The sequence below is a fragment of the Hibiscus syriacus genome, unplaced genomic scaffold (assembly GCF_006381635.1).
Source record: "Hibiscus syriacus cultivar Baekdansim isolate YM2019G1 unplaced genomic scaffold, ASM638163v2 tig00111097_pilon, whole genome shotgun sequence".
Lineage (NCBI taxonomy): Eukaryota > Viridiplantae > Streptophyta > Magnoliopsida > Malvales > Malvaceae > Hibiscus > Hibiscus syriacus.
In genome coordinates this window covers 587,706-614,455 of record NW_024062982.1, presented here as the reverse complement: position 1 = coordinate 614,455, position 26,750 = coordinate 587,706, and the positions used below count along the sequence as shown (strand labels likewise).

The following is a 26,750-nucleotide window of genomic DNA, read 5'->3' as shown; positions in this document are numbered from 1 at the left end:
ATAATAAAGAGAAAAATAAAAAAATATATATACATACATATATACAATATAATAATAATAATAATAATAATAAAATATAAATAAATAGAAAACCAAAATGAATATATATATAAAATAAGAAACATAATAAAAAAATAATAATAGTTATACAAAAGGAATAAAAATAATAAAAATAATTTCAAAAGGGTTAAATTGAAATTACAACAAATTGAGTGGCCAAATTTCAAAATAAAACCAAGATGTAAACTCGATTGGGGACCAAAATCAGCTTGTAAAAGCATAGAGGGACGAAAAACAGATTACTCCCTTTCTTTTACAAAACGCCTGGATCCAAGGGAAAATGGGTCGAGTCATGGTCGGGGCTCCACGGGCTTAGTATTTAAGTTAATTTTTTTTATAATCCTCATTTCTTCTTCCTTTCAAACGAGAGAGCCCCCTTCTTTTAAACTTTCTCTCAAATGTTCATTAACCAGATGAACAACGGTCGCAGATTTCAGATTCCGGCGACCACTCTGCCTTGCCGTCGCCGTTGAGCGACGGCGGCCGTCGTTCATCGGCGGCCAAACACGAAAAGGTAGACTTTTTCCGAAAGCTATTCTTGTGTAGATTACAAAAATCCAACTAGTTTTTTAAAACGAGCCTCGGGGGGTCATAGATCTAACAAAAATGCTTCGACAAAATAACCCCACCGGTCATCGACCAAGACTCTTTTTTGGGTTTGATTCGAAGAAAAAAAAAGATGAACAACACATATGCAATGGTCTAAAGCAATAAAGGTACGAGCTTTTACCTTTTCTCTTTATTTTTTCCTTTGAAAAATCACTGTTCTTGGCTACAATTTGCTCTAAATATTTTTCTTTTTATTTCGTATCAACTCTTGTCCCACAAATGGTGTTGCTTACATGAATTTATAGGACTAAAAATCCTATTTTTAGGTGTTTAAAACCAAAAATAACACTAATATTATTGTTGTGTTGGTTATGGATGAGTCTTGCGAGATCCTTGCGTTTGTTGTGGGTGCCGAGATCTCCGGCGTGGGACTTGAGCTGTTGGAGGCGTGAGGAAGGCATGCGAAAAGAGGATTTTGGCGCCGGTGGGGAGAGGCGACAGCTGCTGGAATAACTAAAACCCTAATTTGCCATAAGGTTTCTTGTTGGGTCACGGGTTGGCTTGGTCTGTTGGGTGTAACGGGCTGCTGCTGGGCTCTTTGGTCTTGGTCCTGTGAAATAAAATGTAAATATGTGTTAATATATATATGTATATAATTATATAATATAATATTATATAAATAACGGTGGATGAAATTAAATGTATTCACAAACTATTGAAAGATAATCTATAAATAAAATTAAAATCCAAGTCCAAAGAAAGGAATATCAAGATGATAATAAATAAACGTTATCTTGATTAGTTATGACAATTCAAATCCAGTCATGAGAAAATGAATGAACAAAAAATAACAACCGAAAAACCAAAAACGTAATAAAAGGTAGAGAAAACATGTCATAAAGATATAATTATTAAAAATTAAAAAATCATAGTAAAATAAAGAAAAATAATGAAGGTTGACATTCAACAAATAACATTGAAGTTGGTGACGCCGTCAATCACAAAGATAAAGAATAAAAGATACTAACGACTATCAAAAAAGACAATATTAATGTTCAAAACCTAGAAAAAAGCAAAAAATAAATTTAAAATAAATAAATCAAATTGCTGACATAATTTTATAATTATATAATGTTATTTTCTAATTTATTTTCTAGTTTATTAGATGTTTCTTTTACTTTGAATATAAATACGGATGGATATTCGATTTAAATTCAATAGATTTCGATCCAACCTAATATTATAAAATCAATTTTTTTTAAAAAAAACAGGTAAACCTTTTTGTTTAAAGAATACGACCAGATTGAGCTTTTTAGGGTGAAAATACTATAGAAAGATGTATTCTTTAATTATTCAAGGAAAATAGCCAAAAAAAAAAGATACGAAAAATCAAAATGGATGCGATTTAAACCCTAAAATCGAATTAGATAAAAATTCCTTAAATCCTAACCGGATCAGTGACAAATATAAGACTCGTATTAAATTTAGATGAATCAAACATGAATGGCCAACAAAAATGTTCGACATGTTGTGTAGACAAACTGAACCACTACTTTACGTTCATCATATGGAGCTTATTTTTCTTCTATATATACACACATACATACAAAATACACACATACATACAAAATACACACATGTTCGCAGTCTTACTTCAGTCCAAATAACACCACCATCCTTGTAACTTGAGACAAAGGCACTGTAAAGGTTCTACCGCTAGGGGAGCACGTTCGAGTCGGAGCTTTGTAAGACCTCAAACCTGTGTTCAGAGGTATGTCTCTGATTGAATCTGCCCGGAAGCTTAGGTCGAGTAGCATAGCAATCTCCACAAAGGTCAAATCCTATTTTCTCTGTACAATCTATGCATCTGTATCTATCCCCAATTATTGGAGACATCTGCAGGAACAAAACTCAACTATTATTTTCACCTGCATAATTTATTTCAAAACAATTAAATAATAAAGATTAGCATTTAGCAATGTTCTACTTCATCAACTTCCAACACCTAGATGCAAAAGTATTTGAACATGGTTCAACTCTCCATGACGTTGACTTCACAACACGTTTCGTTATCTTTTTTTCAGTCCATGGTGTAACACGATGTTCCAATGTTCCTGTAAATTTAAATAAATAATACTTAGTAAAATATATGATAAGTTACGAATTCAAAGAAATAATACCTGCATGGTTTCTTTTCTTGTAGTACCACTGTTGAATAGAGGCTCGAAAAAACTCCATTAACATAGTAATGGGTAATTTCCGGGAATGACGACTTAGAGCGTTGATTGATTCTGCACTATTAGACGTCATGAAACCATATCTTGCTCCAAGTTGATGTACTCTTGACCATCTTTCAAACCCGACATCTTCTAGTGTTTGAGCACACTGAGGCAAAACACGTCTTAAACAATTTATATGCTTATTGAAATCCACTTCCCGATAAGATTTTACAGCCTTCCAGTATGTCCATTTGTGCTTTTTTTATACCAGCAGACCTTGATTTTAGATTTCAAATACAAATGAACACCACAAAGTCCATGAAAAGCATCTGGGAAACACCTTCTAACAGCGTTGTCAATTGAGTTTGCCCTATCGGATATGATTGTCAGATTGCTAATAGGACCTATGCAATCCCTAAGATGCCCCATAAACCATGTCCATGAACCAGAGGTTTCAGATTTGCCAACCCCGTAAGCTATTGGCAATATCCCATTGTTAGCATCCATGGCTACTGCTAATAAGTTTACTCCAAGGTATCGATCTTTCAAATGTGCTCCGTCAACTATAATAACTGGGTGCATACAAGTAATAAACGAACGAATCTACAAAATAATATACACAAGAAATATAATCATTTAAATGTGAAATGCATGTAACTAACAGAAATGAGTCAACAGAATTATATTGATTTACTAACCGCATCACTAATGGCGATAAACAGCAACTCAAAGCGTCCATCTCTATCTGTTTTGATATGAGTTACCGACCTAGGATTTTTCAGCTTTAAATTGTGACAATAAGCCGGCAGTTGGGCAAACGATACTTCTGGCGACCCCCTCAACAATTCCAAGGCATAACATTTGGCTCTCCAAGCTTGAGAATATGATATACTAATCTTGAACCGAGCATTCATGTCAGTCATAATTTCATGTCCCCAATATACCCTGCCATTCAAAAACATTAACTCAGCCAGAAAACCACCTAACACCTTTTTGTTTGCCTGTCTATGGTGAGGAAAAACTTGGGTTCTTGAACATGTATGCTTATCAATAAAAGTCCTAACTTGAAACATTTCGCAATCTTTTATCCTCTTTGCAATCATACGCCACGTACAGTTTTTGTCAATCATACACCTTGTTTCGAAACGATCTTTTCTTGATTTGTTAACTTTTAGTTGATCTTCCACACATTTCGTATACAAAGCTATCTTCAAGTCTTCCTTTGTATCAAAACAATCATCTTTCTTGATACGAATAACTTTTGTGTAACAATCAACTGCTTTCTTTACCAACTCTTCTTCCGGTATCTGAAGTAATTCTGGCATATTCCAGTTATACTCCCGTGGCATTTTCTTTTCTTCGGGGACTTTTTCTTCTTCTTTTTCTTCTTTTTTTTCTTCTTCAGGATTATATGAATTACAGAATGGATGTTCAACATGTTCATTCACAGCCTCCACTTCCTCCTCATTATCATCAACAACATCTTCCTCGGCAACGGTTGTTTCATCATCAAAATTCGGGTATTGACCAATATCAAAATCATTACACACAGGGTCTGTTTCTTCTTCTGAAACATCATCAAAATCCGAGTATTGACCAATATCAAAGTCCGGGTATTGACTAAGATCAAATTTTGAATACTGACTAGTACTCACAATTTTTTCTGTTAGCTCATCATCATCTAATTGGTCAATACGAAAACCAGAATTTGGTGCTGAAAGTTGATTGGGATTTGGATTAGAGAAAGGTTGTGGGTTTTGAGAAAAACTTAGTTGATTACTACCCGCTACTGACCCAACAATACTACTTCTAGGTTCAACAACATACAATGTAACATCATCACTAGAAACACTAATGTAAGTAATGAATCGTTCAACATCTTCATTGTCGGTTAACAAATAAACTTTACCATTCCTCTGATAAGATAGCCTAAATCCACTTAGGGGCTCTAAATTTAATTTCTTTGAAACACGTAACATTATAGTTTCATAAGTTAACTTTTTTAATGACAGTTTTAGTTGAAGATTCATGGGTAAAGGCATATATTGTAAAACACAATGAACATTCTCCCATGACCCTCCAAAACACAAATCTATCCAAACATGATCAATATTAGATGATTTCATGGTTGTAAATTAATTTACTAAACAAACGAGCTGCGAAACTAAGACCTGTTGCCGGATGGGGAAGGATGTAGGAACGGATATAGGAACGGATGTCGCCGGAGAGAGTGATAGATGGAGATTGAATGAGTTGCGATTTAGGGATTTAGGTTATGAGTTGTTGCTTCTGCGTAGATATATACACAAAAAATTTGTGTTGCGAAACTAAAACCTATTGCAAACTTTGAAAATCGCATTGCGATTATGTATTATCTCGTTGCGAAAGTAAGTATCGCGTTGCGATTTTCCTAATTCGCAATGCGAATTTGGAAAATCGTAATGCGATACTGACTATCGCAATGAGATAATACAAAATAGAAACGAGATTCTGACTTTCGCAACGAGATTCTGAAAATCGCAATCATCTTCAAAATCCCAATCACAACCGGCTTCACCTTTTGGGACTGTTAACTTAGGTGATTTTTAAATGCAAACGTTGTATTATGTGTATTTTATGTGTGCACTTTTAACATTTTCAGTTAGGCATGTATTAGTAACTTGAGTTTGAACATTGCTATGATCTGTTCAGTTGTTATCACTTATTAGACATTCATTTGACTATCGCAACGGGGAAATCGCAACGCGAAAATGGCTATCGCAACGCGAAAATGGCTACCGCAATTTGAAATGAAAAATCGCAACGCGAAAATGGCTATCGCAACTAGAAAATCACAATGCGAAATGAAAATCGCATTGCGATTTTCTCGTTGCGATTTTCATTTCGCATTGCGATTTTCTCGTTACGATAGTCAGTTTCGTGTTGCGATAGTCGGTTTTGCCTTCAACATAATGCATATTGAAAATCAACAAATCAACTATTACATTTCAATCAATTAAACAAGCACAAATAAGAATTATGTACACACCAATTAAACAAATCAACATTTACAAATCATTTTTTACAAATCAATTAAACAATCAAAAAATAATAATAATAATAATTCTTATTTCCTCATCAATTATTGAATCAATGAATCAACTTTTGCACCCGTACATCCATTTCACGCAGCTCACTTAAGGATTAAACTGCAAAAACCAAACATTTGCTCAAACAAGACTTCCTACACATCTAAAACCTACAAATAGCAAATTATTGAATTATAGGTACTTAACCAAACATTTTCAAACCAAAAGGAGTATATATGTTAACAAAACTTGCATTTGACTTACCAATTAACAATGGATACTTTCATAACGTGGATGCAGGTAGGCAGCGTCTAGAATATATCGCTCTAGCCATATAATGCCGAAACCATAAGCTTACTGCAGCTCTATCTCTATCGGTGGGAGGTAGAAACTCTGTGCTTCTCGTCGTCAAACGTGCCAAGCACATGCATACGAGAGGACCACAATCCCCTCTGCCTCCCGGCGATTGTTGTGGCACGGTCTCATCTCCGACAACTGTGACATTGAACTTCTTTGGCTTCTTGTGTCCAGAATGAGTCCAATAATTAATCCCATCCAAGAATTTAGCCAAATGAGAGCTCCATCCCTTGATAATATCTCTCAAATCAGACAGTGATATGTAATTTATCATGCTGTCATATACTATTATCTTCAGGGATGGGAGCTGAAGTTGGACGAGAAGCCAATGACGACGTTCCAAAACAGGGATAAACACCTGCAATCATAAGTAATAATTCATTTATTTGCGCACTTATTTATGAACACCTTTAAAAAATTTAAAAAATAAACACTAACCTTATCGACCTCCCACCATGCAGGATAAAGTTTAGCTTGTCCGTTGCCCAACGAAAATGATTCATCTCGTTGATTCTTCAAGTGAACTGCGTGAAAAGCCGCCAGCATTATTGTATATCGCGAATTTTTTTTTATTTTTCCTAAGCTTCCTTATTATTAGAAGACGTGACACCCACGCATCAATATGTTGTTTTACAGAAAAAAGACATATATTAGTGAATTACATTAATTTTAAAAAATTAATCAAAATCATATATAAGTCAAATATAAGACTTACCTCCCCATCGAAATATCCACTGTCTTCAACCCCTAATAGCACACCCCACCAAGACCGATCAAGCAACAAAAACATTTCATCGTTGAGTTTGCTTATGTCAGTGTAACACCCTTGGCTCCGCTCATGTAGATAAAAATCAACTGCGGTCTTAGCCCAAAGGGTATTATCCACAATTATTTCCGGTAATTGTCTCCTCTCCACTTCAGATACCGGAAGGGTACTAGCCGGTAACTCATACGAGAGCCAACTCTCATCCATCATGTCCGGAACCGGTGGGGGTTTCTCAATACTTCGATATATTACCCCATGTGAATCGGGCTCTGGAATGGTGGGAGGGACCTCTTCAACGATGACAGTGGCCTCTTGAACGATGGGGGGACTCTTGAGGGAAGATAGGGGCCTTTTGAACGATTGGAGGGGACTCTTGAGGGATGACAGGTGAGTCGGGCTTCTTCTTGCGGAGTCTTCACACCATTGGGGTGAACGGAGACGTAATAGCACGTCCACGCCGTCTAATGCGTGAACTCCGTCGTGTAAGGAAAACCCGACGTAAAGCATCCACCTTATCGGGCCACTAAAAAAAATTAATACATAAATCAGTAAATAAACAGACATGATATTAAACAAAGACAAATATGTTTCAAACTAGCATTGTATTCACCCAAGTCATTATTATATCATAGTTCACAAAATGCTCAGATAACATTCCAGAAGTAAGCACTTATATAAACATTTAAAAGGACAACATATATAAACATTCCAGAAGAAGAATAGTTTACTTTCGCCACTCGAAACTTAAAATCGCAACGCGAAAATGACTATCGCAACGCGGAAATGGCTATTGCAATGCGAAATACAAATCGCAACGACAAAATCGCAATGCGAAATGAAAATCGCAACGACAAAATCGCAATGCGAAATGAAATCGCAACGACAAAATCGCAACGCGAAACACAAATCGCATTGTGATTTTCATTTCGCGTTGCGATTTTCGTTGCGATTTTCATTTCGCATTGCGATAGCCATTTCCGCGTTGCGATAGTCATTTTCGTGTTGCGAAAGTAAACTATTCTTCTTCTGCAAATTGAAACTTGAATGGATTGCATTACTTCAACCAAAAGACAAAAACAAAACCAAAAACAAATACTAACAAAAATAGTTTAGCAGTATTGGCAGCAACCGAATGAATTACAAGTATGAAAAATCTTAAACTTACCTCGTTGCGTAGAGTATGAACCTCATTCTACAACGATGCTACCATCTCACATAGAGCGGCTACCTCACCGCGTAATGTAGACACCTCAACACGCCATGCACCATCGTCTTTGCGTAAAGTACCGATCTCCTCACGCAAGGCATTGACCTCATCACGTAACTCCCCTAACTCATCCCGTTGAGGTGGAGGTGGAGAGTAGGGAGATAAACGTCGTGGCATCTTTACCGGTCACCTATCTTGCGGTGATGGTGGAGAAGAGGCTCGATGATGTGACAGAATAGGTGATGGCTGTCGTTGTGGAGGTGTATAGTCGGGTCGATCAGATGATGGCTCTGGGTGAGGTGATAGCTCTGGGCGAGGTGATGGATCCCGAAGTGGAGGCTTCTCATCAACCGTTCCATCAAAAAAACGCTTACTAGCTTGCCACCAATCAGTGGCAAGCTCAGCTTCCGTGGGTGTCAGCCTCTGTAGAGGAGTGTTGGCCTCCTAACAATATAAAAGCTCAAACAAAGTTAAACGTGTACTAGTAATAACTTGTTTATAAACATATGGTAGTATTTATGTTAACTTACATTATTTATTGTCGTATACCGTAGTAAATCTTCCCATTGCAAGGTCCGTTTCCTCTTCCAGGAAATAGCCCTGGGAATATCATTTGAAGTTTTTATTGCATATGTCTTCATGGCGGGAAAGACCTCAAATATCCAAATCTACAAACAATATAATAACAAACATTAGTAATTGTTAAATAATTACTTATAATTTTGGAAACATTATATAAAAATTCTTACCTTAAAGGCCCAAATAAAGCCTGTCAAAGTGTATTTGGAACCATCGCCATGCAAACTTTTTCGATCATCCAAGGCAGACGATAACTTATTCCATGTAGCTTTCCATAAATACGAGCCCCACGGAAACAGGTTCCACGCATTTAGGTCTTCTACCAATTTGATTAGATCATTTGGAATAGGTTGTCTGGCCTCTCTGCCTAAAAAGCCGGTATGCAAAAGAATTAGAAGGCATACTCGGACAACGTCGACGTCATCCATCCGAGTAAAACCATCTTTCTTATTCAACAATCTTGTCAGGTCTTCTACGTGTAGATTCAGCTTCTCCAGCTCAAGAAAAACCCAGGATAGCCATGATGGGCGGGTAATGTGTCTAGTGTACCGACCTACATCATCGTGTCCGAAGCGTAGACCGGTGATTAAGCAAAACTCCTCCCGCCCAAAACACGTATACGCCGGTGGAAAATCAAACCATATCTCTTCATCACGACGTTTTTATAGTCTCTGGTAGATCGCTAGTCATGGTTTGAAGAAACAGGTGTGTCAATATCGCATCTCCACCAGGATGTTGTACTTTCAGCCATGGCCCGAAGCATGTATCCTCAAACATTTTTCTTTGTGCAGGTGAAAGCTTCGACGCAATTATTTTGGCCAGGCTGACTTTATTTCTTAAGGTCAATTGAGCCAAATAAAAGTTCTACAAAAACAATAAACATATCAAGTTAGATATACCAAAAACTACACTGTGAAGATATACCAAAAACAATAATAAACATAAAGAGTAGTAGTTTATTCTTCAAACTTAAATTTGCAACACTGTAAATTTCGTATTTGTATTTGTTTTTTGGTTGAAGTAATGAAATTCATTCAAGTTTCAATTTGCAGAAGAAGAATAGTTTCTGAAAATGAAAATCGCAACACGAAAATGACTATCGCAACGCGAAACTAAAATCGCGTTGCGATTCTCGGTTGATTTAATAAGCAATCTAAGTGAAATGGTTAATCTATTATTGAAATTACCAGTAAACTTATCATCAATTTCAATATGAAAAACCTAATAATAATGTAAAAATTTCAAAAAGAAAATAATTAAAAAAACTAACCCTCGTTGGTTGATTTGGTTGATTTTCCATTTCTGATTGTGAGGGTGGCTCTGAGAGATGGAGATAGACGGATTTCGCCGGAGATGGGGACGGATTTCGTCGGAGATGGGTGAGAGAGTGAGAGATGGAGATGAGACTGAGTTGTGATTTTAGGTTTTAGGTTATGAGTTGTGATTACGGGATATACTGTAGACGGTTCAGTGTTCCAATATATTAATATTCGTGTTTGGAATTTAAAAATAAAATACTTGGCCAGGATACTAATGGCGCTTTGAAAATCGCATTACGATTATGTATTATCGCGTTGCGAAAGTCAGAATCGCGTTGCGAAAGTCAGTATCTCGTTGCGATTTTGTATTATCGCATTGCGATAGTAAGTATCGCATTGCGATAGTCAGTATCGCATTGCGATTTTCCCAATTCGCGTTGCGATTTACTTATTCGCATTGCGAATTGGGAAAATCGCAACGACACTGTAGACCATCGCAACGCGATTTTCAACTATCGCAACGCGAAATGCAACGCGAATTTGCGATAATGGAGATCGCGTTACGAATTAGCGATCGCATTGCGATTTTGTTGGTCATTTTGGCAAATCCGGAAAAAGTTGATTAAAATCGTATATTATATGGGATTTTTGGTCACTGAAGTTATTTTCTCATATTATTAAGTTTCAACTTTGTTAGTGTACAACCGTACATGTTCTCGTGTGTGTGTATATATATATATATATTATTTTGCCCTATCCCAAAGCTTCAGTTTCTCCCTATAACTACTCTCTCTACCATCTCATTTTCCAAGTGCAAAAAATTTCATAAAAGGAACCACAATTTTGATAATTTTCATAATCTAAAAATTATTATTTCATAAAGTAGAATAGAAAAACATAAAATCTATTTATATATATAATTTAGAAAAAACCACAAAAAGTTGAAACAAATATTAAAAAGAAGCTACAACCTTTTTGGTAATTATATAAAAAAAAACTACATAAACTCAAAAGATAACTAAATTCATCAATTTCTTTTTAATTTTTCAAAATTACATAAAAGATCAATGAAAACTCATTAAATTGTGACCTTTTATTTGTAATTGGTCAAATAAACACTCATGAGGCCGTGACGGCACACATGTCAACAAACGAGGTCGTATCTTAAGGTTTCAAAGTAAAGATGTAAAGAAAAAGGTTTAAACCTTTGGAGAACTTGATTGCACTGGGAAGCATATCGATCCATCATTCCTAACAGACGGACTAACTTTTGTATTCATATTACCCCTTGACATTTCCCCAAAGTTCGTTGAGTTTCCAAAGTTGCCTTGCATCTGAGCTTGTGCCAAAACGTGCTGTTGTTGTGATGTCAAAAGGAATTGATTTTGAGTTTGTAGATTAGGGTTTTGCATTTGTTTGCCCAAATTCGGTCGTAACTGATCTATCCCCTGTATGGAAGTTCCATTCGAGTATAAAATATCTAGGTTTGCATTAAAAGAAAACAAAAAACAAGGACTGGAGAAGGTGAGTATAACTTACAGTTAGAGGCCAGCCTCTTAACGGGAGACCAGAGACGCCTTGATTCAATACTGAGGGCACAAAGTTGAGAAAGATGGGTTAAACGAAGGAAGGGGAGGTCAAATAGGCTCTAGAAAATCCAAAATTCTTAAAAGATAGTACCGTTAGCAAAGGTAACTGCTTCTCCATGCGGAATATCTCAGCTTTACATAACTAATAGGCACTTTTTTGTGTCAAGCTCGCAGCAATTTGTCCCTCAATCTTATTATTGTTATGTATCTTGAATACCAGATACTGACAGTAGCATGCATCTTCATCTCAGGCTGAGCTATCTAGTCTTCATATTATGCAAGTATTTAGCTACCCAACATCGTAGCCAGATTAAATCATTAAGGTAGTACTTATCAAATTTTCAGAGAATAAAACATAAACTAAATTTGCCCCGTAAACCCAAGCATCTGACAAAATTCAATCTTACAGGTGGACTAGAATAGGTAATTTAAGATTTAAAATCTAATCGATATGCACCGTCCATAAACAAAAGAAAAATAAAACAAAAACGTACTATTAAAATACATGTAATTAATGTAGAAAGATAGGTGTCATTACCAGCACCACCTAGCCCTGATTTAGGTTGTAAAATGACCTGACCGTAGATGGATGAGGGATCCATCGATAAGCTTTTCTGGTTTCCACCCAAATTAACTTCGCTTTTGATATCCTAGAAGTAGTAGAAGTAGAAATACATAAATTATACAGTTCATAGAGAAAGAAATGACAAAACAAGCAAGATAAGGAAAAAACGACACATATAACAGTAGCTCAAATGATTGAAAAGCATCTAATCCGGGCAGTTACAGTGGTCAGTGGTGTTAGTGACTGGATTTGTTGAAAAGCCGCTGACATATTTCCAGGACTACCTTGCAGCAGTTGGCTGTGTAAACAAAATAAGGTAGAAATAAATAAAAGACTTGGTCCAATTAGAACATACAGATTTCAACTAGGAAGTAAAGAGCACATAAGGATTAGTGAATCATACCCTTGATTATTGGCCTGAGTTTTATAAAGGGCCATCCGGTTGGCATCAATAAGTGCTGATGATGTCTCTGAATCTGCAGAATGAAGGTGTTTCACACGTTCTTCATACATTTTCGTGGCTAAAACACTGGGTGATGGCTGTCCGATCATTCCTTCAGAATCAATAGTATTTACAGAACCACCAAGAGCATGATGACTTGGATCCCTACGTTGCAAATGCACATTTAGTTGCAGCTGCTGCATTTGCAGTTGCTGTTGTTCCTTTGCTTTAAGTTGTTGAGACTGTTTTTCCAAACCACAAACAGATAGAATTATGGTAGTTCTGCGGTGCGGCGCCTAAAAAATGGCTAATATACGGTGTGACCGGTTAAATAAGTGACCGGTTAAAATTTAGACCGGTTATGTTATATTATTTAACCGGAAATATTATCAAGTACAATAACATATTAGGTAACGCTTATATAATAATAGATAGCGCTTATATAATAAAATAGGTATTTAACGGGAAATATTATCAAGTACAATAACATATTAAGTAGCGCTTATATAATGAAATAGGTAGCGCTTATATTGACATATTTTATAAGTAAATCGGTATATTTATACCGGTAACATTGCAAATTTACCTATTACATTATAATTATCGGTTTCGATATTTCATAAAGTGTCGAAACTTTTTATAAAAGTATCGATACTTTATGCTTGCTCCTCGTTGGGCATTAATATTTCATTCTGGACAAAAATATCGACACAAACTAAAAAAGTGTCGATACATGATTTAGACTTATTCTCTCATAAAACAGTTATAATTATACCGGTTTCATTGACCATTTACCTATTACATTATACTTATGGGTTTCGAAGTTTTAGGGATCGATATTTTTTTAATAAATGTATCGACACTTTTTAAGGGTACACCTTTTTTGGCATTCATTCTAGACCGTAAGTATCGACACTTTATGCTTGCACCTCGTTGGTTTTAATATTTCATTATGGACAAAAATATCGACACAAACTAAAAAAGTATCAATATATGATTTAGACCTATTCTCTCATAAAACCGGTATAATTATATCGGTTTCATTGAACATTATACTTATGGGTTTCGATGTTTTAGGGATCGATACTTTTTTAATAAATGTATCGACACTTTAAGGGTACACCTTTTTTGGCATTCATTCTAGACCGTAAGTATCGACACAACTTTAACAAGTGTCGATACTATATGCTGACCTATTTTAGCATAAAACCGGTATATTTATATCGGTTACATTGTAAATTTACCTAATACATTATAATTATTGGTTTCGATGTTTTCGGGATCGATACTTTTAATAAGTGTCGATACTTTATGTTGACCTAATATATTATGCGTGCACCTCGTTTGGGTCGATACTTGTTACATTGTTAATTTACCTATTACATTATAATTATTGGTTTTGATGTTTTTTGGGTCGATACTTGTAGTTATTGTACATACCTAAATATATACTGCGAATTTAATTTTGTACCCACCCTTTAACTACCACTACCAATACCACATCCTATTGAAAGCAGCACGACTGAAACATGTTCAAAATGAACCTTTGCTTACATCTCCATTAACTCCTGGACCACTGAACTTGCACAACAAAATTTTTGCCATGGATAATACTGATGTAGACAATGTTAAGCCAACCGAGGAATGCCATGAAGTACATAATGTTGATGAATCTGACAGATTGGTTGGTCAGCTCTTCTGTTCACGTGATCAAGCTTGGTACTTTTACAAGGGATTCGCACGGGAACATGGGTTTAGTGCACGTAAGGGAACAACACGGCTTGACGTGGAAGGGAATGTGAAGACACAAGAATTTTGTTGTTCCAAAGAAGGGTTTCGAGTATCAAAAGTCAATACTGTTGATCGTCAACGTGCTCATACGCCAGTCACAAGAATAGGATGTAAGGCTAGAGTCGTAGTTACAACAACAAATACAAACGATCAGTGGGTTATAAGTAAGTCTGATCAGAAACATAATCATGCATTGTGCACACCTGCTATGACACCATTTATGCGTTCTAATAGAGCTGTAAGTAAGGCTGATATCGATGAGGCAACAACATTGAAAGAGGTCGGTATTGGTACGTCACAAGTAATGAACTATTTAACGCAGCAGGCAGGGGGCTATCATAATGTTGGATTTACACATAAAGACCTCTACAATGCACTTCAAAGAGGTAAAGTAAAGGAAATCGTCGATTGGGATGTGAATGCGCTTATTGCCTACTTTGATTATAAGAAACATGATGATCCCGGGTTTTTTATGACATACTCGGTAGACGAATCGGGGGCATTGTATAATCTTATTTGGTCGGATTCTACATCGAGATCGGATTACACATGCTTCGGTGATGTAATTGCGTTCGACACAACGTACAAAGATAATTTGTATGGTCGACCAATTATGCCTATTGTTGGTGTCAATCATCACCATAACACAATTGTGTTTGCCACTGCCATAATCGCTGACGAGACGTCTCAATCTTTCGAGTGGGTGCTACAGAATTTTTAGAAGCCATGATAAATAAATCAACTATTTCAGTTGTCACCGATGGGGATAGGGCAATGCAGAGGGCTATCAAATCTGTTATCTCTTATGCTAAGCACAGATTATGTTCTTGGCATCTTTCTCGCAATGCACAAGCTAACATTGGTGACCCAAAGTTTACAGCAGCATTCTCAAAATGCATGGCTTCCTGGTGGACAACCGAGGAATTTGATATTCAATGGCGTTCGGTTGTTTCATAATTCAACGTCCAAAAGCATCCATGGGTGATTGAGAAGGGAAATACACGACACTTATGGGCACAAGCATATCTAACCGGTCATTTCTTTGCCAATATTCGCTCAACACAAAGGTGCGAGTCTATGAATGCTTCACTAGCTATTGCACTGAAACACAAGAAGACATATTTAGATGTTATTCGTGCAATTAAAGATGGAATTAGTAGAATGCGTATGAACGAGTTGAAAGCGGATTACTTAAGTTCCCATACGAAGCCCTTCCAGATCACAAAACTGGTCGACCTTGAAAGCCATGCCGCTGCGATTTTTACCCGCGAATCTTTTCGCGTGTTCCAAGATGAACTTATACGGGAGATATTGTACCGGATTGAGGCAGAGATTAAGTCCTTATCAGATGAATGTTTAACATTATATTTTGTCAAAGTACGCAGAAAAAAATAGGAAATTTGAAATTAGTTTTGATTCTCGTACGAAAACTCTAATTTGCTCCTGCAAAAAATTCGAGACCGTTGGACTTCCGTGTCGCCATCAACTTCACATTTAGAAGCACTTGGACTACACATATTTGCCCGGGACTTTGATTCAAAGTAGGTGTACTAATGATGCGAAGGCTTCTGCACCCAGTTATGTTGATTTGAATGTGTCTCCAGAAGTGATGCAAATGGCAAGGTTCGCTGCTCTACGTTCAACGTCAAGTAGGTTATGCTACATTGCATCAAAGACAGACGAGTCTTTCAAAACCGCAAGAGATGAGATGAAAAAACTAATAGAAGAATTAGAAAACTCGTTTGGTTTGGATGATTCAGTCAACCAGAGCATTGTAGTAAACAACGTTCGTGACCCTCAACGAAAACAACGCAAGCGAAAAGAAGTGCAGAAGAACAAGGTCGAGAAGAAAATTAGGCGATGTGGGTACTGCAACGGTGAGGGACATAACAAACTAACATGTCCTCAAGTCAAGCTCAGTTTGAGTACAAGCACACAGCCTACATCAACTGATTTTTTTGAAGACGGAATGGAATGACAACGATCTCCATATATCGTAAGTATCAACATGACTCCTATTGTGTATAAGAAACATGTACATATAAATATTTTGAATGAAGAAAGAAAAACCGCGTTACTTAAAATTAGCGACACAATATTAAAAAGTGTCGATATAGGAAGAAAAACCAGTCCTTACTCTTACAGACTTCTACAACACTTTTGCCTTCATTTTCTACCCCCAATATGATTGCAGCACATGGGATCCCGAGAGGAAATGAAAAATCACCATACTTAGCAATACATTGTCTGACATCAAATTGCGCCATCAAGGATCGACACAATTCCCTCTGAATAGGTCGATCCCTTACTCCTACCAACGATCCAAAACCTATTTCTCCCAGCACATTCAACTGGCCCTTCTCCTTAAGGTGTTTAATTAATGAATTCACCCTTTTAATGCTGCATCTTGTCGACACTTCCTACATTTTTTAACAATATATAATGTTATAGTTCTAATATATTTTGTATCAACGTATTTACAAGTTTAATGAATACCTTATTTTCATGTGCTTTCCTCCGTTCTTTGTATTCTTTACTATCATTCCTTGACTGTGTGATGTAAGGTTCCTTTTCAGCATCACTCATTGAATTCCATTTGGACCTCACATCTTTTGTCACCTAATATTAAACATAAACGTTTCTTAATCAATACATTAACACTAAATACTACTCAATGTCAATTTCATTTTACATACCGAACCGCTCTGTGTGCCATCTTCCTTCATCCTTTTGCATTCGGCCATACTGTCAACATTTAAAATTTGTAATCAATTTAAAGTTTATCGATACTTTAATCCAATTACTATTTCAACAATAATAACAAAAAGACATTGATACTTACTAGAAGTACATATATCCACCCTTTGGTTGCTTTCGAGTCTCGACCTCATTTCAAAGTCATCTGCGCCACCAACAATTTTCCAACCCATTGACTCCATTTTTCCTTCATATATCAGTTTACGCAAATCAAAATATTTTGTTACATACACTTTATTCATATATACAAATATAGATAACTACTCTTGTGGTAAAACGGTTTTCTTCAAAAGAATTTGAATGGCCACTACAAAATGTGTCAGCTCATTTATACAACATATAATATCATTTTCTACCTATAATATTTAATAAAAGCATCGACATTTATATTTTACCTTCAATATCACTTTCTACCTGCAATCGGTCCCAAATGCTTATTTACTCCAAAACCCCAAACAACACATAAAAACCCTATTCGTGATTACTGTAATAATAAAAAACTAGGGTTTCGACAACATACTTTTCGATTCGACTGCATCAACAAACAAACAAACATCGCTTTAGAAACGCCTTCTGAAATGCAGCAACAATTACGCTTCGATTTCAAAAACTCGTCCGTTCTATCGATTTTCAGAGGATATTTAGATATGGCCTTTATATTTTCATCGGATGTGTTATTTATATATAATCGATACAAATACAAAATTGTCGATACTTTTATCTCAGGTGTCGATACTTTCGAAAGGATAATTACCTATTTCTTTGAAAGTGTCGATAATTTATTACACGTACTTACGAAAGTATCGACACTTTCAATATATCCGGTATCGTTTTACCGGTTTTATCATATTTTTACCTGTTATATCGTTGTGGATTTATATATTTTTTAAAGTATCGACACATTATAGGCGCTAAAACTGCTTCTCTTTTAAATTCACAAAATGTCGATCCTTATATAAAGTGTCGACACTTTCAATATATCCGGTAACGTTTTACTGGTTTTATAATTTTGATATCGGTTTTATCATATTTTTACCTGATATATCGTTTTTGTAACATCCTCAATACCGGGTTAGTGACCAAATTATAAAGTTTCAGAAATTGGTGATTAAAGTAGGATAATTGAATAGTTCAATGACTTATTAGAAATATGATGAAGGTTATTCAGTAATTATTAAAGGAAATAAAGGGCAAATTGGTCATTTGACCAGAAAGATTTTTATCTTTCTTTTAGGGTTATAAAACACGTGGGAAAGGAGAGAATTATCCAGAGTCTTCTTCTCCAGCTTCTTCTTCTTCCCGTAAGCCTCATTTAAAGGTGAGTTTAATTTCAGCTGTTTAATTCTTGGATTTATAAGTTGATTTTGATTCTTGGAGTATTATATAAACTTAAGGAAAGCTTATATAAGCTTTAAACATCAAGAATAGAGAATTAGAAAGGAAATGATATGAAGGGTATAGAAATGAAATTTTGTTATAGAAAGGTTTTTGAAGTTCTAAAGATGGATTTGACTTGTCAAAGGTATAATTAAAAAGCTAGAAGCAATAGAATTGAATTTGGAACATGTTGAAAATTTAGTGTAATTCTTGAATTTCATATGGAGGATAGGATTTTGATGTTAAAGAGGTGATTAATGAATAGGAATGAGTCTGAATATGAGTATGTAAGTTAAAAATAAGAAAAGGGATGATATATGAAGTATTAAGCTGAAAAGAGTGGATTTTCGGGCATAAAAGAGGATTCTGGGCAGAGTGCATCGATGCACATTCATAGTGCATCGATGCATCAAGGTTAAAACCCAGAAATTTCTTGAAGGTGTATCGATGCATTGGTAATGCATCGATGCACTCTTTTAAAATAGAAACATCGAATGCAATTAGTGCATCGATGCATAAGGCATGCATCGATGCATCCCAATAATAATACAACATCGAATGCATTTTATGTACCGATGCATCAGTTGTGCATCGATGCATACCTTCATTAAAAGATGAAATTGGCTTTTCTCTGAGCCTAAGGAGTGATAGTTTCAAATATATCAATCAGTATACTGATAAGTATTAATGTATTATTATGTAGATATAGAATGAAAGCTTGTTCCGGAACAAACTAAGGATTAAGATTGATTCAAACAACGAGGCCCAGGTGAGTGCAATTTAAATTGTACTTATGTATCAAATAAACATTGGCTTGCGATGAGCCAGTGATGGAGTCACTATGGTAAGAAGGGACTCCTAAAAATGTTATTTGAATTGTGATTCTTATGTTTGCATGAGTGCATGAAAATGGGTACATATGTTATATGTATTGCATATGTTACATGAATTGAATGAATATATGTTAGTGTGATAAGTTATGTGAACGGGTTTAAATAGTATATGTGATTATATAAGTTTATAATATAAATATGTGATATAGGACATAAGTTAAAGAACTACATGATATTAGATAAGATAAACATATGCTATTATAATTGACTATAGGATCACGAACTATGTAAAAATAGCAAGGACTTATGTGATAGCAAGAGAAAATGATATAAAATATATATGATATTGATATAAATGATAAGTTAAATGACATAGACATATGTGATTATATGAAAAAGAATATAAGTTATGTGATTATGAACATGTGGATATAGGTCTAGTTGAAGATATAATAACAAGATATAAATTACACGAGTTAAATATATGAGAATTAGTATAACCAACTTATGAGATGAAATGAAAAGTGAGACAAGTTAAATAACATTGACCTATAGGACAATATGAAAATAATATATAAATTAGGAGACATTGACAGAAGTGATTATATGAACATGTAAGATAAACTATATGGGAAGAGTTATGGGCTTAAATGAATATATAATATATGAGTCATATAGTAAAGATCTATGAAGCTATAGGAAGATGTTATGGGAGTTATGTGATGATAAGTTATAAGAATATATATAGGTAACAAGTTATGTGAAATTGAATTAAGTAAATATATGAAACTAGGATATAAATAATGTGAGATAAGTTATAGGGCATTGATATACGAACTATATGAAAGTATGTACATGAATATATGTATAAGTTTATATGTTATTCTATGTGATATATGATGTATATATGAACATATGTGAATAAGATATGACATGTGTGTTTACATGAAAAATGAGAAATGATATAATCCATATGAAATGATCTACGTTATTACATGTAATACGTGATTACATGCACTTGAGATAAAGGTTATATGATATGAGATGTACGTTCACACATACATATGGTATGTGACCGAAGAAAAGGAACAAGTGATATGAAACATAAGAATAATGCCCATAGTATATGATATGAGAGCTATAGGTATAGTTGGCATGCCAAGAGTCGAGGGTTCTACGCGGTCCTTCGGGATATATATATATTCTGTGGAACATGTGTGAAGTCTTGTAAGACACATACTTGATCCCTAGTATATGTATATGATTCTTAAGGAATAATATGTGGTCCTTATGGACATTATTATATGGCACTACGGTGCAATTCTACGCGGTCCTTCGGGATATATATATTCTGTGGAACATGTGTGAAGTCTTGTAAGACACATACTTGATCCCTAGTATATGTATATGATTCTTAAGGAATAATATGTGGTCCTTATGGACATTATTATATGGCACTACGGTGCAATTCTACGCGGTCCTTCGGGATATATATATATTCTGTGGAACATGTGTGAAGTCTTGTAAGACACATACTTGATCCCTAGTATATGTATATGATTCTTAAGAATAATATGTGGTCCTTATGGACATTATTATATGGCACTACGGTGCAATTCTATGTGGCACTTCGGTGCAATTATACGAGCTGTGGTGACAGCATTAGTGCACAACCTCAATGTACTCACATACCTCTATTCTCAATAATATACATGGGCAATTGAAATACAAACTTTAAAGTGAAAGTGGTACAAGAAGGTAAGTTTCGTATGTGCATGATATGATTATATATGTTATCATGTAATAGATACATGCATATTGAAATGTCATGATGAAATATTTAGAATACATATTCATCGGATGAAATGGGTATTGATTGGAAAAATGTATGATATTATATGATAGATATGTTAATGATTGATAGTATTTGTACAGGTATGTGTTTTGTTATATGAAATGTTCTATGGTTTTTATTATATGTTTATATGCCTCACTAAGTCAACGACTTAGAGTGTGATTGTTTCACACGTAGGTTTCGAGAAGAGTAAAGAGCAATATGGAGCAAGACCGGTCAGTTCTCCTTACCAAATGTCAGATTAGAAAAGAGGTGAATAATACGTATTTTAATAAATAAAGTTTTAGTTGGCATGTAATCAAAAGAATATATATTGTATAAGCTCTGAATAGTTTTGTAAACGTTTTGAATAAGTTCAATGTAATGAAAGTTTTTAAATTACTCATTATTTTATATGAATAAATGTTTGAAAAGACAATGTGACACTTCGGACTCGTATCCGGGTCGGATACGGGTTGGGGGTGTTACAGTTTTGGATCAACACATTTTTTAAAAGTATCGACACTTTATAGGATTTAAAACTGCTTCTCTTTTAAATTCACGAAGTGTCGATCCTTATATTAAAGTACCGACACTTTAAATGTATCCGGTAACGCTTTACCGGTTTTATCATTTCAATACCGGTTTTGTCATAGTTTTACCTGTTATATCGTTTTGGATCGACACATTTTTAATTTGGATTGACATGAACCGACAAGTTAAGTTTGCCGGTTACACAATTTTTTAATATTTCTTCATGACTTAGACCTACTACATTATTATTAGTCAATATTTCCGGTAGCGCTAAACCGAATTTATTAAATATCTTTCAATGTATCCGGTAACGCCGTATATTAACTCGCCTTTCCTGAGACAATCATATAGAATTATATCTACGAGAAATGAGCAAAAAGTAAATCCGCCAATATTTTATATAACAAAACAAAGACACCTCTATATAGGCTGCAGCAGCCTCAGAATGTTTCTCATTTGTTCTAGCAATAAATATGTCCCAGAAGACAGACCACCACTCGAACAGAAATCCTCCAGGCGCATCGATTGCTGCAGAAACAATTAACAGACAGCTTAAGACAGATGTAAAATAGGTGATACTGCCACTAACTGACAATTCAAAAAGATGGCTCGCATAGTCGAAGTATCAACAAAGAATCAGAGTCATCTAACATTTCAGGCCATTTGGCTTAGAGCTCGCCATATTATGCATGAATATGCTTGTAAATATTACCTACTGGATCTGTGGCAACCTTTCCTTCAGTCATGAAAGCTTTTGCCGAAGCATGCAACTTTCTTTTCAACAGATAATCATGAATATAAACATCAAGCCTGCAGCATGAACCAAAAAATGAAATAAAAAATCACTTATTTCTTGTTGAATCTACTGAAAGGAAACAAGTTCAAAGTTATATAAACTAATTATCAACAAAAGCAGCGACAACGAAGTAAACAATCACTATTACATCTTGTATGCTTCCCAATTACTCTGCGCCATTTTCTTTTCCTGCAAAAAAGAATTTTTTTAAAAAAAATCCAGGACATTAGATCTTTCCTTAATAAGTAGTCATCTAAAGGAAACAGAGTTTTTATCAGAAAAAGCAAGTAAATATTAAGAAATAATTTAAAATATATAGAAGATAATTCAACTTGTTTTTAGCGTGACTTTACTGAAACTGAGGTTTACATTTTCATCTAAATAATGGCTAATTTTTTCTTCAAAACTCACTATGTTATTATTTTTCTCAGCTGCCAAACAAACCAAAACTCGAAATTCAACAATGTAATTCACAATTAATCTATGAAATAATTACCGGCGAACTGGATCAATGCTTAGACAACCTTTCGACAGGATCTACACCACACAAACTCCAATTCAAGCTAAACAATTTTAAGAAAAATCTCCAATTCAGCAAAAAACAGTTAAGATCTTTGTTTTTTGACACTGACTGAATTTGCGGAGCTTAAAGCGATCTGAAGCTGTAGCCATAGACACATAAACAATCATAGAAAGTTTTTATAATTCTATTAATTATGTCAGCCAAAGTAAAAAAATATTTCTTAAGAAAACTGTTAATGATTCTTTTTAGTGTAACTGAAGTAGAACAGCTCGAACTTTAACAGTAAAAAGATTTTTTTGCAGAATCGGGGAACATGTAGTCTGCAGATATTTTCAGTGGAAAAAAAGGCTTATTCTGAAGAAACCTCAGCTGCGGTTCGTGGTTAGATTCTGTTCCTTTTTATAGAGAGTTTTCAGTTCGGAGTTTGGTTCGGAATGGAAAGTAACCGAGCTTTAGTTGGTTCGTGTGGGCCGAGGCGGTCCCCGGTGGGGTTGATCCGTGGATTATTTGTCGAGCAAGTTCGGTGGTGAAAATTAGGGGCGTTAATGGCACACGCTCGAATTAGGGGAACGAAGTGTTGGAGGTTTAAAGAGTGGCAGTGGGTGTGTAATTTTGGATAGTTTGGAGGGTATTTCTGTCATGAGAATGAAATTAACGTAGTGCTGACCGAAGAAGAGTTTCATCTTTTCTTTAGATAATTTGCGTCAGTAGCCATCAAACTCTTTTGAAATTATGGAATTTAGTCCTCTATTTTTTAGGATTTCATTTTAATTAGTAACGTTAATTAAAAGTTTTAGAAAATTGGTTATCCAATCGTCGATCGTTGGATCGCCCCGACCTCCACCATGGCCGAATGTTCCGATTTTCCTTCTTAAATTTCTTTTGATTATTTGAGAGAAAATAACACAACACTCCCTTTTAATTATTTGAGTCCGTTGATGGATTAAATAAAGTTTTAAACCCTGATTACGTAAAGATGAAATATGAAATTAAAGTAACGCGTAATTACAAAAACCATGAAAATCGACTGTCTACGACGTGATGACTCCAGAATTAATCCGTAGGGTAGCCAATCGTTACGCTTCCCAGCTGCAACTATGTTACCCCCTAACTTCTGCCTCTTTCTCCCTAGCCCAAACCATCCATTCTCACATGGTAACTTCTGGTTTCAGCCCCCGTGGCCACATTCTCAACCGTCTGATCGATCTATACAGCAAATCATCAAGGATCACCTACGCTCGCCATCTGTTTGATAAAATTCCTGAACAAGATATTGTTTCAAGGACGACTTTGGTTTCAGCTTATTCTTCGTCGGGCGACATTAGAAGAGCGCGAAAAATGTTTGAAGAAACCCCTCTGAGCATCCGGGACAGCGTTTTCTACAACGCGATGATCACGGGGTATTCACGCAATGAAGATGGCCATGCTTGTATCGAACTGTTTCGCCGCATGTTACGTGATGAATTTAGGCCTGATGATTTCACTTTCACCTCTGTGTTAGGTGGATTGGCTCTTGTTGTCAATAGAACAATGCAGTGCAAGCAATTCCATTGTGTTATTTTGAAGTCGGGGACAGGGTTTGTTACTTCGGTTTTAAATGCACTCATTTCTGTTTACGTTAACTGCGGATTGGTGTTCGAAGCTAGGAAGTTGTTCGATGAGATTAATGAGAAAGACGAGTTGTCGTGGACGACGATGGTTACTGGTTATCTTAAGAACGATGAACTCGATGCAGCAAGGGAGTTGGTTGATGGGATGAGTAAAAAGTTGGAAGTTGCTTGGAATGCAATGATTTCAGGGTATGTGCATTGTGGACGTTATGAAGAAGCACTGGACATGTTTAGGAAGATGTATTTCATGGGAATTAAACTAGATGAATTTGCATACACTAGCATTATTAGTTGTTGTGCGCATGCCGGATTGTTTCATCTCGGAAAGCAAGCGCATTGCTATGTTTTAAAGACAGAAGCTAAGCCTACACCTGAATTTTCATTGCCTGTGAATAATGCATTAGTTATATTGTATTGGAAATGTTATAAAGTGGATTGGGCATGCCAGATTTTTGATAGCATGCCGGTAAGAGACCTTGTTTCGTGGAATGCAATCTTATCTGGCTATGTGAATGCTGGCCGAATCGATGAAGGCAGGTTGTTTTTTAGGAAGATGCCAGAGAGGAACCATTTGACATGGACCGTAATGATATCAGGATTAGCTCAAAATGGGTTTGGAGAGGAGGGTTTAAAGCTGTTTAACCAGATGAAATCAGAGGGTTTTCAGCCATGTGATTATGCATTTGCAGGAGCAATACCTTCCTGTGCCATGTTAGGAGCACTGAAGAATGGACGTCAACTCCATGCTCAGCTTGTTCGTTTGGGGCTCAATTCCAGCCTTTCAGATGGAAATGCATTGATTACAATGTATGCAAGGTGTGGTGTTGTGGAAGCTGCTAATGTGCTGTTCCTTACAATGCCATATGTGGATTCAGTCTCTTGGAATGCCATGATTGCAGCTCTCGGCCAGCATGGGCATGGAATACAAGCATTAGAACTTTTTGAGCAGATGTTGGGTGCAGGCATATCACCTGATCGGATTACTTTCCTTACAATTCTATCTGCTTGTAGCCATGCGGGTTTAGTTATTTCAATTCAATGCATAGGCTTCACCGGATAACCCCAGGTGAAGATCATTACACCCGTCTCATTGATATGCTTTGTCGAGCTGGAAAGTTCCTAGAAGCAAAGGATGTGATTTCATCAATGCCTTTTGACCCAGGTGCTGCAGTTTGGGAGGCTCTTCTTGCTGGATGCCGGACTCATGGAAACGTAGATTTGGGGATCCAAGCCGCTGAACGACTAATTGAACTGATGCCGCAACATGACGGAAGCTATGTGCTTTTGTCTAATATGTATGCTACTGCTGGACGGTGGAACGATGCTGCAAACACACGGAAACTAATGAGAGACAGAGGAGTACGCAAGGAACCTGGGTGTAGTTGGGTGGAGGTTGAGAACAAAGTCCATGTTTTCTTGGTTGATGACACAATGCACCCTGAGGTGCAAGCAGTTTACAATTATCTTAACAAATTGGTGGCGGAAATGAGAAGATTGGGTTATGTTCCAGACACAAAGTTTGTGCTGCACGATATAGAGTCGGACCAGAAAGAACGTGTCCTGTCGGCTCACAGTGAGAAGTTCGCCGTAGCTTTGGCACTAATGAGGCTTCCTCGTGGAGCCACCGTGAGGGTATTCAAGAACCTTAGGATTTGTGGGGATTGCCATAATGCATTCAAGTTTATGTCAAAAGTGGTGGGAAGGGAGATTATTGTAAGAGATGCAAAGAGGTTTCATCATTTTAGAGATTGCGAGTGCTCTTGTGGTGATTACTGGTAGGCACAACTTTAGTGAAATTTGAACACTACAAATGAGAAAGGACTGAATCCTTAAAATTTTGAAAACGTTCTACTTTTCGTCCTTGATTTTCTCCCCTAATAAATATATTCAAATTATCATTTTAGTTCATTCAAAAATATTCATTAAATTTATCTTCATAAAAAGATCATTAAATTTTAGGGTAAACTACACCAATAGTCACTAGTGTTTGGATAAGTTTTCTTTTTCACCACTGATGTTTCAAAAGTTACAAATC

General features: G+C 35.8%; 2 protein-coding genes across 2 annotated transcripts; one reads left to right on the top strand and one right to left on the bottom strand.

Moving 5' to 3' along the window:
- Positions 1-465: 465 nt before the first annotated feature.
- On the bottom strand, positions 466-23,494 carry LOC120153016 (transcriptional corepressor LEUNIG_HOMOLOG-like). The gene is made up of 11 exons (XM_039165046.1): positions 23,079-23,494; positions 22,731-22,771; positions 22,499-22,596; positions 22,205-22,314; positions 12,622-12,902; positions 12,441-12,516; positions 12,192-12,303; positions 11,604-11,653; positions 11,270-11,512; positions 4,505-4,509; positions 466-592 (listed from the first exon to the last, which is right to left on the bottom strand). Exons 2-11 carry the CDS (start codon positions 22,760-22,762, stop codon positions 466-468), a joined length of 1,134 nt encoding a protein of 377 aa, XP_039020977.1. The 5' UTR covers positions 22,763-22,771; positions 23,079-23,494.
- Positions 23,495-24,125: 631 nt separating this feature from the next.
- Positions 24,126-26,494, top strand: LOC120153019 (pentatricopeptide repeat-containing protein At1g25360-like). The gene is given in 2 exon segments (XM_039165050.1): positions 24,126-25,737; positions 25,740-26,494. Coding segments are annotated over 2 exon segments (2,346 nt in total). The 5' UTR covers positions 24,126-24,146.
- The last annotated feature ends 256 nt before the right edge of the window (positions 26,495-26,750 follow it).

Coding starts and splice junctions, on each gene's coding strand:
- LOC120153016 (XM_039165046.1), bottom strand. CDS start 22,762: ATGGCGCAGAGTAATTGGGAAGCATACAAGAT. Junction 12,304..12,440: donor CACTAACACCACTGACCACT/GTAACTGCCCGG, acceptor TACTACTTCTAG/GATATCAAAAGCGAAGTTAA. Junction 11,513..11,603: donor TAAGAGGCTGGCCTCTAACT/GTAAGTTATACT, acceptor ACTTCCATACAG/GGGATAGATCAGTTACGACC.